This window comes from Falco peregrinus, chromosome 2, assembly GCF_023634155.1.
Source record: "Falco peregrinus isolate bFalPer1 chromosome 2, bFalPer1.pri, whole genome shotgun sequence".
NCBI lineage: Eukaryota > Metazoa > Chordata > Aves > Falconiformes > Falconidae > Falco > Falco peregrinus.
In genome coordinates, this window is record NC_073722.1 from 74,936,003 (window position 1) to 74,958,359 (window position 22,357).

General features: G+C 36.2%; 1 protein-coding gene across 5 annotated transcripts in view; it reads right to left on the reverse strand.

Moving 5' to 3' along the window:
• The window catches only part of CCSER1 (coiled-coil serine rich protein 1), a 712,966-nt gene that overhangs the window by 370,505 nt on the left and 320,104 nt on the right, over nt 1–22,357 (reverse strand). For all 5 annotated transcript variants that reach the window (XM_055795209.1, XM_055795210.1, XM_055795212.1 and 2 more), the window contains exon 7: nt 8,155–8,232. In XM_055795209.1, the coding sequence (XP_055651184.1) occupies nt 8,155–8,232 (78 nt within the window). The remainder of the gene's footprint in view (nt 1–8,154; nt 8,233–22,357) is intronic.

Below are 22,357 nucleotides of genomic sequence, written 5' to 3' on the forward strand. Positions count from 1 at the left end.
TCATTACCAATCAACCGTGTACTGAACTGTGCTGGAAGCAAGGAAGAGTGCAGAGAGTAAGCGGAATGTACATGATAAGGCTTAAAAATCAAGAGTATATCACACCTTTCAGAAAGGACTTACCTCAATAATACTATAACCGTGTTATAGTTCTAATATTTAAATACAGGGAAAATATTTTTTTCCACATAGAACTAGATTTAATGTTATGCAGCCATGCATGGGTTGGTGGGAAGAACAGCATTTAGGAAGTCCCAACCAAACACTGTAAGTCACCTAGTGCAGTTGTATCACACAATCAAAGCCTCCCAGACAAGCCAATTTTCTCAGCAAATTTAAACAGCCCAGTATAAATACACGGTTTGAAGGGAGGTTATAACTTACAGAGACACACAGCATGACGAAAAGACAAACTCAACATAAAAAACCCCAACACCCTAGGAATACAACAAAAAACAAACTACAGTAAAGCAGCATTTGTCACCTCTCAGTACTTTGCTCTACTAGAAAGGCAGCTGGAGAAAAGGCAAGATACAACTGGGTTTCTGAAGTGGCACAAGGTGTCTGTGTTTCAGCAATTAAATCCTGCCTTTAATTTCAGGTGATTAAAATTAACAGAATATATCCCCCTCTCCTTAAAAGCTGTCTAAATTGTTAACCAAAATATCTGTCTCTTTAAACTCTAGGAGAGCATTACCAAAATCAGTCAGTTATTTTTAGTGCTGTACTTCTGAGACATCCAACTTGATAAGAATTTCAAAATGCCAACCCTGTATTTCCTACAGTAAGAATTATGTTTGAAAACATGTGGCTGGGTCATTAACATTACTATTTAGACATATATAGTCTATGTCTATATACGTACGAGAAAGTTTTTTTGCACATTTTAACAGAAGAGTCAAACTTTTTAAGGGATGTTTTCCATTTGAAAAGTTCTGTTTGACAAAGCTGAAACTTTTCAAAAACATGTGAAGTTTCTATGCAAGTGCCTTTCAGAGATTCTCTAGATGAAAAATGCAATCACTGGCAAGAAAGAGACGATCTGCTACTGTGAGAATACTCATCTGAGATGGAGGAAACATTTGCAAGTCCCCAGTTCTTTTATTCTAGGAAGAAAACATCTACTGTTCTAACACATACTGGAAACTGGACCATTATTATTAAATAACTTCTTGCATTGCAAACAGTTCTACATTTTAATTATATTGAATGAAATTCATGAAAACGCTCCAATCTTATCTCACAACAATACAACCACAAAAAATACACCTCAGTTAGAATGGTCAATACGGATTTACATTTTCAACTCTGAAATGATTGATGGGGTTAAAATGGTCAGCACAGATTTATATTTTCACTTCTAAAGTAATCGATGCCTCTGACAGAATCCATGCCATTCATGACCTGAAGGCATATGCCACTGGGGTCAATGGGCACGGTACCATTGATTTAAACAGAATTTCACTCCAAACCCCTTGGAATAACTCTGCTCACTAAAAGAATGCTCATCATATTTTCCAAATGCCAAAGTCCTCCCCCACATTTAGTTAAGCCTATTGGTCCCTAGCCAAGGGGGAATCAGGAGGATTTACCGTCTGCATTAAGATGATTAGGACGAAGAACTTTAAGTGCTCTTACTGGGGATGTCAGGATCCTCCCACAGACCTTAAAGAAAATACTTTTTCATAGTCTTAGTGATAACATGTTTTCAGCAACCTGTAATGCTACAAGTTTTATGATTTTTTTTAATCTTAGATATCAAGTACTCAGCAGGAAAAACTTATGATCTAGGTATGTATCAGAATTCACTGTATGAGTGCATGTCTGCCCGAGGGAAGGAACCTAATACTTAGCCTTGTAGTACTGATTATATTAATTTTTAAGTTATGCTGGAAACCCTGTTAACTGAAAAAAAAAAAAGATAATCATTCTGCATACCTTTGGTTGAAGGATCATCTCTGCTTCTGGTTGCTTTTGGAGATTTTAGTAAGACAGATATTAATAATTTTTCTGTATGTGGCTCACTGAGAAAATAACTGAATTTATAGCATTAAAAGCATCAATTTTGCCTAAGCCAATGGCTTTCAATTTTGAAATATTGAAATAACCCTCACTTTATGCAGAAAGTTTCAATAAATTCAGGAAAACATAACAAAAGAAAGGAAAATGCATGTTCACAAAATCTGGAAAAGGCAGGCAGCTCTGCCTGAATTTCAGCTCAAAGCTTATAGGCAGAAAGAAAACAAGCAATACAGGCATAGTTCCCTGTAACATAACCTGAATGATTAACTCACATACAGTATTCCTAAAATTGTATAACAGTATTTTTAGATTATACAGTAGCTCCATTGTCTTTTGTATGTCCTCCTTTAAAAACCTGTAGGAAAAGGTAGACATTTCTGGTTCCACAGTGTACAGGACAGCTTTTTCAGTGGATGCACACAAGGTACATAAAGACACGTTCAAATCTGCCCACAAAGGTAGTGCATTTTCAACAAGACCAAGAAGTCAGAATCAGTGGCAGACAAAGAGTATGTTGGGAGTGAGATAACTTGTTTCCCAGACTCAATTTACAGGCCAGGATAAACTAAGACCTGAAACAAATTATTAGGTCAGGGGAAAATGGACAAGTATATACATAGACAAGCTTTTTTTTTTTTTTCCCCCCCTTCCATTAAGCTCTGTTTTGATGATGTTATTCTTTGTCATTCCACTTTGTATCAGTCAAAGTTTAGGAGAAGAATTTCACAGCCACATCCCCTCCCCACTGGATGAGCTGATAGAAATATTCCTCATGAAACAGGTGATGTGGTTCTACTCAGAGAGACTTGCTGGCAGAGCCTTCTTCCTCAGGAAAACTGTACAAAGCTACTGAGAAAAGGGAAAAGAGAGTGAATAGATGCACAGATACTTCTTGCAACAGGACCCATAATACGTGCTTCTCACTCCTACCTACAGAATAATTTCAGTGCTTTTGTAGATCTCGTATAGTACGATGATGGAGAGTATGAAACAAATCAGATGTATAAGTCTTCTCAGAAATAATAAAATTGAAGGCTTTCATCAAAGGCAGAAAGCCGCTGTGATGATGAAACTTTTGGAAGTCTGTGCTACACCAGTAAAACATAAGAAGTCATAGAAAGAGTGAATACTGATACAGGATATAAAAGTTAAGAGTGGGAGGAATCAATTAAACCACTGAAGAATGATGACAGACTGGTTTAAAATTTGCTGGAGACTGGGGCGGCAGATTAGAAGAGGTGGGATTGAGTGAGTCATACTTCCATAATGCTATTCACTTTAGTACAAATACCAAAAATATTTCAGTAACAAACAAAAAAACGCAGAGGCTTCAGAGCTTACATGCTGCTCTGTGGAAGCAGAAATTCAGGTGGAGGGTGGAATGAGAGGGACAAGAGCTAATGAGGCCTCCAGCTCATGAAAGAGGATCACTGAACCCTAACTTGTATCTGCCCATGGGTCATAATGTCTATGTGATTATTTTAAAGTCTGTTTTGAAAACAAAAAGAAACAATATATCAAAATGGTCTTAATCCAAGAATTGCCAGCAAATACTTAAAATATTGGAAATAGTACATTTAAGGAAGAGAGGGTAAATAGGTTGGCTGTGTGTCAACTAGCATAAGAAGCTTTTTGAAATACAGGCCCAAGTTGTTGTCATTGTTGCTCAGTTAGGACAAGACCTCACTCCTCAGCTAGACATGACAAGTCACACTCTCAAAGATAAGTCACTTGCTAACCAGTGATTAGTACTGCAACTGCCATATTGATTATTCCAAACATCTGCAGTCAAAATAATATTATTGACCAGATGGAAAATTTATCTCATGTTGAAGTTGTAAGCACAAATGTCATGAGCTTCCAGACTCATGCCCCTTAGTGACTGTAAAGATCTGCATTTACAGAGCCTGTAGAGCTGCAGGACGAGTGGTAGAACTATTAGAATAGACCTAATTTAGCATAAATCTATACCTTATTAGACCTATAGCAGTGGTAACACTGCTAAAGGACTGTTAGTTTTTGCCTCTTGTGCTGGCACTGCCATTTCTCACTCAGGGAACTAGCATGAAGAGTATTAATTACACAAGACAGAACACGGTAATTTAATAAATGCTGAAGGAAATTCTCAGCTCCCTCAAAGAACAAAAGAAAGAATGTAAGGATTTTTTTTGATGTTTAATGTCAGCTAGTAAAGCATAGCTGAGATTAATCACAGCATTAAAATGTAATCAAACATTGCTATAATAAATTACTAATGTGGCTACTATTTACAACTTGGTTGTGGCTAATAACCAGTGAGACTGATGTTCATTATAACAGAATATGTATAATTATGTAATATTAGATTATTAGATATCTTATGTACTAAATGGCTGTCACAGATCCCTTATTAAGTGGCTTTAAACTGTATTTTAGAATAATTTTTAAAATAATAAAATAATATTATAATCGAGCACAGTATAATGAGTAGGAGAAAGGAACAGGTTCTAAAAAATAGATGAGACATTGCTTGGTAAGTTGACCTTTCAAAAATATCCCCTCCTTCACTGATCTTCTAAATGAAAGGCAAGATTATTTTTAATTACAGTCTATCAGCACAGATATAGTCATAATTAAAAGTCAGTTTTGCTATTATAACATAGAATAACACTTGAGTTAAGGTTGCACGACAAATACCATTCTGCTCTGCTGTATTTCAAATTCTTAATTCTGAAATTTTTTCAACTGTGCCATAACTTTTTTCCACAAGGTAAGGCTCTAATTCTTCAAGACATATCACACAGGGACAGAAGGATAAACATCTGTTCACAGGAAGAGCCTCCCTACAGAAAAGTTTAAGTGCAAAACCACCAACAAAGATGATGTTCTTTTGTGAAAGAAGAAATAAACTTTTCACATAATATGGGAAAAGAGCTTGCTTTTTTAAATAGCTTTAACCACAGAAAACAACAGAGGATTGAAAGCTGGAATTTGACTTAAAAATAACCCCCAATAAAAAGAAATAACTATAAGTATTTTGTCAAAAATTGGTTTAGAAAAGCTTTTCAAAAGTGCACTGTCTGCATACATGTCTGAAGAGGATCATTTTCTAAGTTCAAAGAGCATGGCTAGGGAAGACTGCTTCAAGTGTGTGTGTGTTGCTGACTCCATAGGGTGAAGGAAACCCAAAGCCACATGAAAAATTAGTTGCACTTCTGGCTACTGTGCAAAGTTTCTCCTTCCTTGAGCAAAACCAAATTCCATGGCTATTTCACTATTTACAACAGTTACGAGTGAAGGTTACTGAATGGCATTAATGATACATTTATGTTTTTATTTTTTCAGGGTTGCTTTTAGGATTAAATAGCACTGGAATTTGGCTACCCTTATTTATTACTCAATTGTTTTATATTCCTTTTGCTAGGTATCTCTGAGACTTCTCTAAAAGTAGTGTCTCAACATAAATACAACATAATGATTTCTTTAAAATAATGGTATACAATGGACCCAGGTGGAGTATCTCTTGCTGTACTGGAAAAGGCTTTCCTCCAAATTATTCCTGAGTATGGTTTCACATATTTGGATCTTTCTAGCAGTGCTGCACATCACAGCATGTGTGATATACTGCAAAATGGTAGCAGAGTTCAGTGTTACCAGAGCTGAGATGCAACATGCAAGCATTCCCATGGAATCTTGCTTTCAACTTTCCTTACATTCAAAATCTTAAAATATTTTTCAACAAGCTTAGGTTCTCCTGCATATTTATAGAGCACATATCCTGTGGGATTAAAAATCAGAGGGATCTGCTTTGGTGAATTTAGATGTAATAAGTGTATGATGACAGGATTTATATTCTTTATGCAGAAATACAGACTTACTTTTTAAGATTAATTGAAAAAATCCAAGAAAGGGCAGTTCTCTTTCTTGGTATAAAACCAGGAACGATTGAGAACAGGGGCTTGGTTTCATCTCACAGTCTAAAATAAAAGCTCATTAGCTCAGAGATCTTCAACTATCCCAAAGAGATGCAGCGTTTATACTGCCCTGCTTCATTACACCTGTGTTTTCAGAACCACAGAACGGAATTTCTTTTTCAATCTTTATTTCTACAGCAAGGAGGTGGGAAAGGTTATTATTATGTTGCTAAGGGAAATGCATCATCCCATCATCAAAAGCCATTATTATAGACTGACAGTATGTGCAGAGGGTTACGGCTTGTAAAACCAGTCATTCACATTACTACTGGAACAATATTGCTCTCTCTTGGAGTAAGTCAGGGAGAAATAACAGAAACAGTTGCATTTTATATTACTTTTATTTCTACTTAAGGACATTGGCTGTGAGATGTATTTGACTTATTCCTGGTCCATCTCCATTTTACTTGAATTCCGAAAGAAAATGTTTCCCATTTTGAAAATTGACTGAAAATGAAAGATTAAATAATGCTTTCTGCCTTTCCCTCCCCCCCCGCCCCCCCCCCCCCGTCTCTTGTACCATTTTCTACTATAAAGTATAAAGGAAAGATACTTTTAATATGAAGAAATGCCTCCATTTTTCTTATTAGAGCAACTATTCCACTCCAAAGAAGTAATTTACAACCCATTTTGACCTATACAAGCACTGTTACCTTTAAAAATAAAGGCACTACAGTGTATTTGTCAGAGTTCTCCTGATGCAGAGCACTGTTTGCTTACCTCAGCTGAGAATTTAAGCATGAGAGTTTATTGTAAATATTTCAAGTTAGATTTTCTTACCTCTTATGCTTTTATCTAAGCTAACCAGCCCATTTCTTTATATCTGTCTTAGTGGTTTCCCAGGCACAGGAAGAAACAATAACTACTGAACCTGCCTTATAAAGTTGAGTAGACTTCAATGTGCATTTAATGTGGTATTCCAAGGAAAAAAGATGTGTGTGCTCCAGTATCCTGGCACAAGATTGCTCAATGTCAGCCAAATCTGATTAAGAGGTAGGGGTCTTGAAAACATTTAACCCCAAAAGAGGAATGAGAATCAGTGAACAGCTGACCACAGGTATCCCATCTGTACCTCCACTGATTACACCACTGAGCAAGCACAGTCCTTAACCATTCTAGTAACAGGAATCAGCTGGCTAGCTAGCTGATTGTGAACTGTAGGGTACAAGTCTTGCACAGATATACAAAATATGGGGAAAAAAAAATAATATGAGATTGGCCAGGTCTGAAGAAGGCTGGCATTTCCTCTGCTAAAGGCATGTGTAGGAGAGATGCAAACTTTACATCACCAAACCTCATTAATTCTACTTCCTCACTTTAATTCAGCATTATCACAATGTAACTGAAAGCACAACTCAAGCTATTAATTGTTTTCATACAGTAGGCAGAAACTTACTGGGGAAAGGGGAAATTTTAAAAGGGATGTTCCTGTCAGCATAACTTTGTCCATATTATGACACACGTTTGAAACAATGGTGCTGAAAACCCAGGTTCACTCTCCCTTATCTCAACAAACAACTGGCAAGGTGACCACTTTGCTTGTAGCCACAGCACTGCTCTGAATACTTGGGTGGCCTCAGGAGCCCTCTTCCAAGAGTCAGGCTCTGCCTAAGGCCATTCCGTGTCCCAGAGCTGGATACCAGGAAGTCAGGTGAAAAAATGACATAGAGCCACTTGTTCCTTACAGCTTAAACCTTACAAAGCTGCGGACATCATTCCATCATTTATTATTAATATTAACATTATTAACTAAAGCTTGTGACTTACACCAAAACTGTATTTTGACATATTTTTAACATCTCTATCTCTGCAGTAACTAATCATCGTTTCATTAAAACGTACTTGAAATGCAATATAAAGAGAAGTAGGTTGATGAAAAATGACATACACACATTACCAGGATATCAAAATGTATCACCAGCAGATGAGACGGATCAGAAAAACAGTCTCGCAAACAATGGTTTACAGCTCTAGTCTGCTAGAAAAATAATCCTCTCAAAACCAATAACATTTTATTCTAGGTATTTCTTGAAAACTGCATGGTATATATATAAGAACAACGGCTGATATCACAGTAATTTAAAGAAAAGGAAGCAGTGATAATAGCACTTCATACTCCACCAGATAGCATGATAAGCCAAAACTCATACACATTTATTATGAAATTAATTAACTATACCTTGAAAAATAACGGCTCCTCAGGAAGAGGGCTGACAGGGAGTGAGGTGGTGCTACTAGCTGGACTCATGTCTGTACTCTGAAAGAAAAGCACAGAGGAGTTTGCATTTCCAATCAAGTTCTATGGACATCATCTCACAGAGGAGAGAAAAAAAAATAAAAAGAGCTCAAAACCAACACTGAAATTCCAACAGAACTAGACTGACAAAGCAACTGCAATCTGTACTGTATATACCTTTAATTAATAAAAGTATTTCACTAATGGGTAAGTGCATTGCATTTTCTTTATTTTAAACTAACTCCCCATTCAAAGTCCCAAACACATACAAATACGCAAATACAGTGTCTGCAAAAGAGTAATATAAGAGGATAACCCAGAACACAAAAATTTGTTCATATAGAACTACGATATACATTTATTGTTGTTACTTATACATATATATATAATAATATACATATATTGTTATTAGTAGCATCACCATTGTCATCATTGTCATTATCATTAGGGTGGCTCAATAGTAAAGTTAGAAGGCAAAATTAACAGGAAAGCAATATATGGCAGAAGAGTATTTGGATCAGAGTTTAAGTAAAGATCACTTTCAAATGAGTCAATACATCTTACAAACAAGCACAAATATATGAAAAGAAACACTGAGCAGCAAAGTTAAGAAAGAAAAGAAGTCAGTATACTTCAATGGACCCATTCAGTTAAAATGCTTTTGAAAGATTGATCTACAACCCCACTCTTTTTTAGGTAATATTTCAGTAATCTGCTGGTTAGCATGGTCATTATATTTAAAGATGTAACAGATATCAAAAGCAGTGTGGAAAATCTGAATAATTTGAATGATGATAATAAAAAAAGCACCATCTGGATTTAAAAACATAAACACTAACATTGTTCTGGAGAAAACTAGAATATATGATACTTCTTGGGAAATAAGTCCTTAAGTATTAAAATGAAAAAATCCACTATCAACAACAATAAAGCAGAAAAGATGTAATGGAGAATACAAAAACACAAGTCTGCATGAGCTAACAGTTAATTTCCTTTTCACACTTTGCATTTGCAATGCAGAACGATTTAATGAATTCAACTTATGCAATTATCTAATCAGATATCTGGTTTCACATCACTATGAATCTATTATGACCTCTTTAATAAACCCAAGTTCTGCAAGTGAAGAATACTACTCCACCCATGAAGTTCTGACAGTTCATTCATCAGAAAATTTTTGTGCAGAGATACCACATTTTATACACCCAAACGGTGCAGGATGAAAACCGAGACCAAATTTTGGGTATGAAATCCCTATTTCAGATCTGAAATAGAGGATACAGACTTCTAAGTTTATGCCTACTGAGAAAACAAATGAATTTAATTAGATACATATCAGTTATACCATACCTGAAAAGACAAAAGTTACTTGCTAACTAAAAGGGATGCAAGTAAAGGAGAAAATAAATAATCACCATGACCCCATCCTAAGAGAAAGAGAGAAGTTACTGAGGAATAAGGGAGATTATAACATGTCAGAAAGCCAGTATCTTTGTTGAATCCATTGCTCTAGTGTTCAGAAACATTACACATTGTAACACAGACTCCTGAACTCAATCTTCAAGGAAACTGGCTGATAATATTTACTAAAAGGAAATGAAACAATAGCTCTTTTAGATTAAATTCAAAGTGCAGACAAAACTGCAGACCTCCTCTGTGAGAATGTTCTGTCTCAGAAGCCAACAGTTCAGCTGAGGACAATTCATCTTTCAATTTACAACAGAATAGGAAAACACTAAGGGGGGTGGGGGTGGGACAGGGACAGGGGACAGGGACAAGTATCTGCTTTCCAAACCAAATCAAGCACCCTAATTTGCAATTAGAAGTGCCCAGGAAGGCAGTCCAATCCTTTACGCATTGGAACAGCCTCCCTATGAAAACCTGCAAAGTAGATTGGTACGTGTACGCTACACAAGCTGCAAGTCCTTCAGTGATAGCTGGAATCTAAGACAGGTTGAACAGCCCCAAGGATGCCAAAGGTGCTTTGATAAAACATCTCAGGACACATCTCAGGGCACATCAACACAATGGCCTCAGAAAAAACATCTGCTCTTCTCTGATGACTGGACAAGAGCCAGCCCAGGTCTGGATGCCATACTGATGTGGCACCGTGCCTGAACTAGAAAGGCTGCTGAGAGGTGGGGTATATTAATAGGGACACCTACTAATGGATAATAATTACTATATAGCTTCTGGACTGCAAACGGTTTGAGTCTGGCCAGACAGGAGCATTGGCAGAAAAGCCTGTGTTTGCCTACAGCTGTCCACATATAGGTACCTTCAGTGGCCCCTCCAACAACTTCAGTAATTTTCCTCTCTAAGGAACACAGAGCAGCTTCTCTGTCAGTGTAAATTAATTAAATCCAGTGGTGCTAACACAGTTTATTATAGTGGAGAATTGAGTGAGACAGTACCAAAAGGGTTGTTTCTCAAGCTACTAAAAAAATAATAAACCTTCCGAACTAATCACTGCTTTGAGAGATGTTGTCAGCTTGTCCTCCTGAAGGGACATATTAACAAACAACATCCCACTTCCCATCTAAATTTACTGTCCATGGGGTACTTGTCATAATCACACTTTGTAGTCTAAAGCTCCCCATACATACAAAAAATCTACCACTCTAAGGAATTCACCCAGCGAGGACTTTTTATTTAATGTTGTGTAAACCAATTCTGTTCTCATAAAAGCAGCCACTCACTTTAAGTCTGGCTTAAAGTTGATAGATTGTAGTTATAAATTAACCAGAAGATGCTATACCATTAGGCTACAATCATACCTTGTAAGTTGTAGTAGATGTTAAACATCATTTGTACCATAATTATCCATATTAGGCAAAATTAGGCAAATTAGGACATCTCCTAATTTTGTGGTACTTTGCTGTGCAACTGTAACATTTTAAAATGTATTTTTGATGCACAGTGATACCACACCAGGGTTTTGAAACTTTTCCCTGTGTCACTGGAAATCTCCGAGTGTTCTGGAGGGCAGAGAATTTGCAAAGCTTTAATCATTTAAATTCTATTTTTAAAATGTCTCAATACCAAGAAATTCTAGTTTTAGAAAACATACCTTGTCCATGTCAAAAACAACCCTGTGAGCTTTTCTTTCAGTGTTTTTATTCCATTTTTTGATTTGGGGCAGGCTGCTAAAATCCAGCAGGTGGATATTATTAGAATTTTGCCAATAATTGTTCTGTGATTACAATGATCAATGCTCAAGTTTTCTTCTAATTTCTAGAACTGATCAGTCTAAATATTACAACATCCTCACTGTGCAACTCAACAGGTACCATGAAGTCACAGCTAGGCCATGCCAATAATTCATCCTTGGAAAGCAATATTAAAAATGTGATTAAATATCAGGAAATTTCTTGATAATGAGGCGAAGGCAGAAAATAAGTCTAACAGAACAACCTTTTTTCATTTCTGCATCTTGTTTGGAGATCCAGGATCAGGACACTGCTTGAGGACAGATTACTACCATGTTAGCTACATGAAAGAGAAAGCAGCTCTTTCTGGAAGTGTTTTAAAGTAGTTACAAGCTTGGTTTGGTGGTTGGTTTTGTTTTCTTCCACTTGTATACACCTGCCTCAAAACAGAATGCTTCATAAAACTACAGACTACCATAACGGTCTTATCGCAGATTAGATAATGTAGTCAGTGTTTTTCCAGCAATACAGAATATCAAGTATATATAAATGCACATTATTAAAACCATGCTCCTTTGGAAACAAAGTCATCTTCCAGTCCTTAGCAACTGTTCTTTAAATGAAAACAAGTTCACCTCACCTCATAAAATAGGGGGTTTCTCGCTATAAGCCCTTGTCTTTAATCTGAACTTCTCTAGGAAGAGGCCTATGTATCAACCCTTGTTAATTGTACCATAAAATATGGACCAGCCACTGTCTATCACCCACTGACAGCAGCTGATTTAATTTGCTACTACTGCTTTTCAACAAGGGTAAACACTGCAATGATAGCTGGCAGGCACTGACTTCTCTGGAGATCAGTATCGCAATTTATTGATCTAAGAAGTCAATTCTGACAGAGAAACCTTTAGTGGGTATTAGAGCTAGAGATCAAATAAATCATTATAATAACTGAAGAAAAGAGAATCTGTGTACTCCATAGCTTTTTCTAAGGAGTAGTGGATAAGTGTTGAACTGACTTTCAGGGTGATAGTTTTAGTTGTATCACAAGTTATGCCAGGAAGTATCATTTTATAATCTAGAAGTTGAGTAGCACTGGGAAATTAATAAGTGCAGTCAGAAAACTCAGTAGAGATATTTTGGTATACTGAAGGTAATCAAAGACCTGCAAATGGATTTATTAATGAGTCTGCACAACACCTTTATGAAATATTGTGCTTAAATATTATTATACCATTTTATCAACGGAAGTGAAAGAGAAGGGGAAATTATTTGCTCAAAACTATGAAGGGCTGTTTAAAAATAAAGACAGAAATCAGGAACTCCTAAGTCCAAGCACTCCAGCTTTTTATCCAGGGTGTGCAATGCTCCCCTGCACACTTCTGGAGTGCTGTGATTTCTGTAGTTTCTATATTATTTAATGTCATCAAGAGTTTTTGCTGATACATATGCTTCCTGCAAATAAAATTACTATAACCAACTGAGGCCAGAAAAATAAAAAGTAGTTTTGATAAGAAAAAATAGCAGACACGTGAAATGAGCTTTCATATGCCACCCATCACCATGTTTGATTAATTCTCCCCAACATCTGCAATCTCACTCAGTAACAATGGAAGTGACTCCTTAAAATGTGTTTAGGCCTATTTTCTAACACCTTTGAATACAGCCCAGGTAGTAATCTATAAACTCATTTCATCTGTCTTTTATTAGTAAGTATAGTTAATTATTCTTACTAATTACTAATATGTGCAATTATCAGCTGAGACATTTAATTATTATTTTCCAGTATTTGCCTGGTCTGTTGCCTAAAGCTTGCTGCTCCAGTAGCTTAGAAGGCTGCATGGCTCTTGCATCTGACCTGAGCTATCACAGCTCCTATTGCAGCTGCAAACCATAAATTACAGCTGTTGCTGCTTCTTGCTACCTCTTTTTACGCTGGTATGTGCGGTGTGTAGATAGTTTTTAGGGGCTTAATTATCTACTGATTCTCAACCAGCATTTAGTATATGGGCAGACAGATTAGCGTAGACTTTTCTTGCACTCTAAGCAAAGCTAATCACCTGAGCTGTAAAATGCCAGTGGGAAGTTTCACCTCCTTTAACATAAGGTGCTGATCTGTCACGTATCAAACTGCATTTGTATGTCTAGTACTGTTTATTTGAGAAGACCCTGAGCTCTCAGGAAGTCAGAGCAAACACATTAAATGGAAAATTTTCACAATATTATTTTTTTCAGCAAGCAGGGATCAGGCTGAAGGATATTTTGTTGACTGGTATTTGTTTCTCCAAGAACAGACTAGAAAGATGCTGGTTTAGCCTTTTAATTAGGCTAAATTAATTACAAAGCCCATAACCAGCAAGCAACATAAAGAGTATATAACCAGTCCATGGTTTGTTGCAGGGCTACAGTGTTTGAAATAGTTTAGATTCAGATTATAGTTTCACATTATTTAATTTATATTTTATATATATTTAATTTACTAAAATATTTACATTTACTGAAGTAGCTATCTCTCCTCTCCTTAAATTAAATGCAGAACTGTAAGAATACCAAAGTACCAGGCACAAATTACTTTTATTATCTGCTTTTCAGTTTCTAAAAATGGCAATATGAAAATACCTAACATATAAAACATCTGGTAGCTGGCACAAAGAGAACACCTTAATAAGCATGTTTTAAAATTTGTAAATAAAGTAGAAAACTGAACTAAGTCTCTAAAGAGGTTCAAGAATTGGAGGTTGTTGGTTTACAATTGAGTACATACAGAGGGGAAAATCAATCTTTTTTTATAACAGAAAATGACATATATATTACTACATATTGATATTTAATCGTAAATATCTCTTCCTTTCTGCTCTTTATTTTCATGTTGCTTTTTCATTGTTCTTTGCTCTGGTTTATCTTTATTCCCTGCTTTCCTTTATAAGACTTGTAATAAACAGACACAAGTTTCCTTGGTCAGATAACTGTCTGGCACACAGGTTAGATGAAGGGTCCATCAATATGTAGGAGAAAGGCGCTTTTACTTTCCCAAACAGCAAATTCAGCTCCAATTAATCTCTAAAAAACCACTTCACTTCTATCTACAAGCAGAATATAGTTTCAAAAGTAATTTGGACAATGACTTTGGGGTTAACATTTCTTTGTGAAGAGTACCGCAGGACTGTCAGTGGCTGTCACTGTGTGAGTTGGGACTGCTACTATGACACATCACATTAAATGCAACTCCAGTCATATTTTTATCCTAATGAAAACCAGGGGGTTGCTTTCACAGATGCAAATGCTTTGTTGAAAACACAGTGAAGAACTGATTTCCTTGAGCAAAACTCTACCCCCTCTTCAGTTTCTATTGTTTCTTTCATACTTCATTGACTATACTATCCAGCCTTGACATTTTTTTATTGTATATTCTTCCCTAATAATATCATATAACATCAGCTTTTTCTGCTCTTTCAGCAGTCAATTGAGAGAACCAAGTACTCTCCTGGGATTTTAATCTGCAGGCTGCCTATTTCAATTGCTTTTCTTTCCTTGCAGGAGATCTTTCAGGTTAAAATATACTTTTTTTTTTTTTTTTTTTTTTTCTCAAACCACATTCAGTTTTGCAGCAAATACAATGGTTGTCTCATACAGTAGGTTCAGTGATATTTTTTTTTTTTTTAACTCCAGTCACAAAAACATTTTCTTTCTCCTAAGCCGGCATCACAGCACGAAGAGGAACTACTCTGATACTCCATACTACAGCCATAGCCTGAATTTGGAAGAAAATGTCTGCATCCACTCAAAGAAGAGTCCATCAGCAAAGTATTTCTGGGATCTCTCAAACTCCTACATTTTCCCTGCACACAGATCCATTGTTTTTCTGTCCTTTCAAATAAAACACTTAGAAGTAATCAATTAATTTAACAAAGAAGGATCAAATCTGATAACAGAATCACCTCCTCTCCCTCCCTTGCATATTCATGCATGTTCTGCATCACTAAGTATCATAACATACTGGGACCAAGATATAAGCTGGAGCCAAAAAGGATCATCAGATATTAATACAAACAACGGATGCAAACACAATTATATTGAAGAGGATAAACACATACACAGGATGTATATTTATATGCTTCTGGACATGTGGAAATAACTGCCTTGACGGGTTAGGGAAAAAATGCTCCTGAAAACAGGTTGCTCTGTAAGTTCCCCTGAAGTATCTGCAGGTGGCCACTGTCGAAGCCTGCCATGGATTTAGGTGCCAGTTTCAGCAAAACAGTTCCTACACTCACATACTCATACAATTAATTGTTCCCCATGAAGATGTGAAAGATGTTCATGATCTCCTTACAGTTTTACTCTACAAGAGAGAGGCATGACTCCTTCAAGATAAAAATCTCCTTGCATTTGCTATTAATGAACATTTTTCTTTAAGGTACAAATTTTCTCACACACTAAACTTATGTGCAAAAAACTACACATGCTTCACCATTCAGTACATCCATTTGAAAATAAGAATATAGGGACATGGGTGATATCTCCTGCAACACTGTGGTCAGTTTTCTGCCTACAGTTTCCCTGCCACATATTGTTTTCAACTGAAAAAGGACAATGTTTCATAACATCAACAAACTCATTTTTTTAATCTGAACATAATGGAGCCAGCCTGATTTTTATTTTTCATATATATATATATATATGTTTTTAGATATATATATATTACATACATAATGTATTTTAATATATATTATTTATATATAATTTGCTGCTCAAGTGTCTGGTTCTTTTCTACCTCTATTTTACTTGGTAAGCATCAAGAACAATATTGCCAGATTTTCACACTGATGTTTTAATGTGAGGCTATGTTTTATTTTCCTGTGTTTCTCAAAAAGATTCAGATGCCTTCAATTGCTATGCATTTCACCAAGGTTTTAACAAGCCACTTTGTACTTTCTAAATGTTGTGACTGCAATTATTCTCACTTCTTCATCAGTTCTCAGAAGGGTTTTTACAATTTCAGTATGGAACTATTTTTGACAGAGTACTTTAACTTATTTAGATGCAGAGGCTTCATTCTCAAAACTGTCTTGAATTCCCCAATAAGAGCTTAAAGGAAACAGTTTAAACATCTGTATCTGTCTGCTGCTAAGTCAAGGAAGATTTTTTTTTTGTTTTCCCACTTCAAGAAAAGAAGCAAGTGACATCTAACAAATTGAAATATGCTTTCCCTGGTTGCAGCATTTCTGTATGATGTCAGGAAAAAAAAAAAAAAAAAAAAAGAGGTAAACTTTCAGTATGTTTTGCCATGTTATTTGCTTCATGGTGTTTTTAACAGTAATGTTCCTTGATGTTTTTAATAAGTTGAATCCTTTTGTGTAATATAAGGCAATATTTCAGCTCCTGAAATGTAGAAATTCTGATTACCATAGGCAGTTTTGAAGCATGCTAAGCCTGCTTTTTGGTTCAGCAAGCAGGTTCCAAAGTAGAATTGTTCAAGGCAGAACAAATAATCTCTGATTTAGTAAATATGTGGCACACTGAGTTTCTACCTTCAGACGGCAGCTTTCATTCTTAAGGGAAGGATTTGGAAGAGTAAGGCACAAAAGGAACTTCAACTCCCATCCTGGCAGAGGGTTCAGCAGAAACTGCCACAACTGCTCTCCACAGTCTTTCTAGCTCTACTTGTTCTTCCTTTCTCTAATCTAATACTTACATCTCTGCCCACCAGCTCAAATCAAGACCTTTCAAGACTCCCTACCTTTTCTTACATCTTAGGGTACTTGCACAGCATCTTCTATTCACTGCACTTCCCACTCCCGCACCCACCCCATCACCAGCACTGCTCCTGCCATCAATCTGAACCTGAAAACCTTCCCACCTTCTGTACCCTTCTCCCTTCCTTCGGTAGATGCCCATCCCCTTCAGCCCATGTATACATGGTGATTTATATAATATATAGTTTTATTATTTATATTAATATATGTGAAGTCTATATATTAAGATGTTAACATATATATTTAGATACAAACATACACACATAAAACTGATTGAAGGAATCTCTTAATGTAGCTGCTGTGATTCAGCAGCCGTATGATTGGTTTGCTACTGAAAATACACACAGTGAAGTTGGTCAAATCCTGCATGTCTGAAAAACATGTCAGGTTCCACTACAGTGAACTACCACTTGGACACAGCTTCTCAGTCCCAGGCTCCATACAGCATGGGGAGGCCAAGAAACTGTTGCAACTTGTAAAGGAATGGAGGAGTTAAAAGTTGCCTGTACTAGTACTTAGGCATTGCATTATCATTATTTTTAGAGCCTTCACCCAAGCATTTTGTTTTCATTTTTGTATTTTGCAATGGAATTATATACTAAACTTGCTGAGATATCTGAATAGCATTTTATAAAGCCATTAGCAATAAAATATTCATTTTTCATTTATATTATGTCCAGGAATACAAATGAGTATAATTTCTTCCTACCCTTCAACATTAATAGGGAGAAAAATTGAACATACCTTTCACATTCTTTTAACTACAGTAATATAGAAAGAGTTTTTCAAATGAAAAATACTTTTTTAAAAAATAAACATTGTCTGTTTTCTTTGGAAGTATTGTTACATGCATCTCCACTATTGTATTTTTTTTATTTGTTTATTTTCGAGCTTGGTAATTCTACAAAGCAAGGTTAAGGCACTGTCTCAATCACCATGTGATAAATCAGTACTCCCTGAAATAGCTTTGGTAGAACTATTACAAAAATAAATCAGCAAGAGGCAAAGCAAATCAGGAGACATGTCAGCAAACTCCTAGGCTCATGCTATGGGCTGGGAGTTTATCCATATTCATGTTATGCCATGAAGCAGCTGGCACCCTGGCTTATCTGATGACAATCTCTCTACATGGCTCCACTGAGTTTCTTTTATCTGCTTCTTTTCCCTTCTCCTTGCATCCACCACTATGATTTTAGCTCTCAGCAGCTGCCACTGCTTACGAGCTTCTCTGTAGGCTGTTATGGTAAAACAGAAGTTTTTCTTGGCGTCGTTGTTGCATCTTTCACTCCTGGACACCACAGAGGTGATGGCAGGTGCTAACACTGCTTGGCTGCTGCAGGGAGGCTGTGTGGTTGTCACTGCATCAGCTGCTTCCAGAGGCAAGCTCATGAAGACCAAACCACATGTGGCTACCTTGTCCGAGGCATGAGCTGTCATCTAAGTTACAAGCAAAAGCTAGTTCCTCGGCTTATTCCTAAAAACCCCAAGAAATCCAAGACAAACTGATATCTGAAAGGATATAAAACAACACCCTGAGAGATCATAGAATCTGCAGGCAGCAGAAACACTCTAGGTTTAAGTAACGTCCATCAGCAGAGCTGGGCTGAAAAGCCTGGCTCACATAATTCCTTTTGTACTCTGGCTCTTATCATATTGCTGCAAAGAACCTTTCAGGGGTGCTAAGTGCACTACAAAAATTTCACCAGTCTACTTTTTCATGCCTCTTGAAGTTGGGACAATTTTCTACTTGTCTGCATCAGATGCTGCATACAGAGGAGAATCATGTAAAGGATGTTGCTCTGAGAATAGAGAGAAATGTTTTTTGCACTGGAATAAGGAAATTAATAGATCAAATATAAGAAACATTTAGCACATACACTGCAGATGCAGAAACATACCTGTGGAACATTGCATTTTCAACAGAAGAAATCAATACTGAGGGAATGCCACAATCAGTATCGCCCATGCCTATCTGTTTTATTATATCTTTCAACTAATGGCCACATACTTTTTTTACCAGAAGTTCTGCTTCAATCAAAGGACATGATGATGGCTTTTAAAAACTTTTCAGGTTTTGTTTGTTTGTTTGTTTTTTTAACATACAACACTCATATTGCAACACTGGGGTGTTGCAACAGGTCTGAAAGCTGCCCACATATAATCAGAAAAAAAATAAAAATCTGCTGTCAGGTTTCAATCCTTTCTAGTCTAATGCCTCCATTTCTTTCACTCAAGTTATGCTTGTCCTTCAGCAGTATACAGTCTAATTAGTTTCTGTATCAGAAGGATGATGGATAGGTGCCCAGAAGCAGTTTTAACCCATCATGGCCAAAGACAGAGAGTTCAGTGCCAGGACTTCTGGTAATTCTTAAATCAAACAAAATCTCATTAAAACACTTCTTCAAAATAAGAATTTGCAACTTTTATTGATGGCTCTCAAAGACAATATATTAACAGTGAATAGAAATGGTTCATACATCACTTCTCATTTGTTTGTTTTTGCAAAGAAGGCAGAGAGCATCTGTCTAGTAAGCAGGGGAAAAAATGCCATTCCATAGCCTTTTATCAGATGCACACAAAAAAGCAATAGAAAATTTTCATCATTTAAGTATGGTTTTCATGAAGGAGAACAATTTTCACAGAAATCTTGCTAAATTGTTTCTACAAGTTATTATAGGCAGGTACCTAAACTTAAATTTAAGTAAGAATACTGTGGTTAGGAAAGCTATTTGCAGGTATCTATTTCTAAGAGGATTTCTACAACGGCACACAAACTAAAAAAACATCAATGCTACTATTTCTACCCGTTTCTATAAGTTTTCTAAAAATAACAAACTTTACTTTTAAAACATCACTAAATGTTTATATTGGAAGCATGTGAAAACCAAGCCTAATTGCCCGAAAGTGAGACTGTATTATTTCAGAAAGTGAGATGTCTAGTATCTCAAAATCAGGAACCACCCAGGCTTGCAAACTTAAGGATTTTGTAGGAAATGTCTACGCCATTCTTCACAGAATCACAGAACCATAGAATTGTTTAGGCTGGAAAACACCTTTAAGATCATCAAGTCCAACCATTAAAATTTATGCAATCGTAGACAGCTCAGGCTGGAGGGGACCTTGAAGTATCATGCCGTATGTCTGCTTGCCCTGAGGAGGATCAACATGAATGTGATCTGGCTAGGCCAGAACAGAATCACCCCACCAAATGCAAACCAAATCTAGGTCAGATATATGTATTAAGTATACCTAGTAAAAGTAAGAAACCATAAACCTTAACAGAACTATTGATACTGTTAAAGTCTTTTCAGGGGAACCTTGTGCAGCTTGAAGTGTATCAAGCAGAAGGAAACTGCCCATCAACAATTGCCAGAGCCCCAGAAGATACTCTCTTCCAATAGGCAACAACACTGGATTACAAATGCCTACAAATGCATACCTGATGTCCTGTGTCCATGTGGATTCCTAACCTATCCTAAACTTCACGTAAGAAAAAAAATGCACAATACCTCCAAGTATAAGTGAGCAAGTAAATAATCTCAATGTATTTTGAAAACGCACTCATTCCATTTAGAGGCAAAAGTAATGAACATTTGGGAACAATTTTAGTTAGAAAACCAAGTTCTTCCTTGAACATTGGATGTCATAGAATTCCAGATCTTCAAAAAGTATGCACCTTCAAGCATAAAACAGATTTACAGGGCAGTGACTTACACCCAGCACTCACAGATTTAAGTGACTCATATTCCTGTTTTGCAAGCCATTTCAAGTGATGAAGGGTACGGCCTGCATGGAGTGTCACGTGTAACTGGGGCCTGAAGCAGTGAATCACAATTAATAAAGTTCAATTTATGAAACCAAAACCACTGGAAACACACAAGGCAAAAATAAGTGGTGAAAAAAATCTAAAAATGCCTGAACATAAAATAGCATTGATAAGTTTATTTTCTATTTTGAGAGGTATGCTCACTTCTGCAGTCTCATTTGAATACATTTATAATTAAAGCTGATTAGTGGTTTATAGTAGAAAATCAGTAAAACTTTCAACTCTCATGATCATTTTAATACTTTTCAAGAGAAACAGGGCTTTCTTCTGCTTCTTCTCATTTAAATCTGTGCCTTGGGTGCACAAAATCAACATTCACCTCACAGCATTTGTATAAGAAAGGCTAAATTAACCTGTGAGCCAAAGTCAGCTGGTTCCTCCAGGACTAGAAGTATCTTCTCCTCTACAGAGTGTCCAAGCAAGGAGCTACCACACAGTTAGTTAGGACATGAGCATACACAGGGAATAATCTGTTCTGGTCTAACTTCCCACATGAAAACTCTTCACACAAATGCCACTGTGAAATATAACTAAAGTATGTTTTAAAACTGGAAGAAACCATAGCTCTGCAAATGCAAATTGTAACTCTGTAGTAAACGCCTCTTCTGGATAAATCCTGATTTTTTTTCTCATGCTTTACATTTATAAACAAAATAGGGAAACTGGAGATTTGAAAAGGTCAAAACCTTCTGTACATCAACATGCAATTCGCCAACTAAGAGTACTGTACTCTTAACAACCCAGCTTAAAGTCTGCTGAGTGATTATTATCAGAATAATTTCTAAAAATACCATCAATTGCTAGATGCTGGGAGCAAAGAAAACCAGGTATGATTGCTGAAAAACAAGCCTGAACAAAAGAACCTATGTCTTTTGTGCTTATTGTGACATGAGCCTTTAAGCATTTGATTTACTGAATTTCAGTTACCTACACAAAGACACACCACTCACTTATATGCTATGTTTAAACAAAATGTTCCTTTTTTTTTTTTTTTAACACGTTTTGTTTTGTGAAATCTGGAAATCTGGAGTTTGTTCTCTTTATCCTAACCAGACTAAAGAATAACATTTAACATTATATCAAGAAATAAAATAAGGTGATACTGTTTTGCTACAGGAATCTTGAGAAATTCTGAGAACAAAAGTCACATCTCTCAGATTTCAATTGAATATTAAATATTAAGAGTAATCTGCATAAAGTACAGCATTATTTTTCTGCATGAAAAAGTTACAGATGGAATCTGAAATATATCATATCAAAAAATGTCCTACAACTCGATCAAGAACTAGAAGAATTTGTTGATTGATAACACCAAGTCACGAAGTCTACTTTTTGTTATTCTTTACGAAGAATTCTTTATGAAGAATGGGTGGAAGTGGGCTTCTAATGTTGCATGATTGTCTTGTGAAAACAAA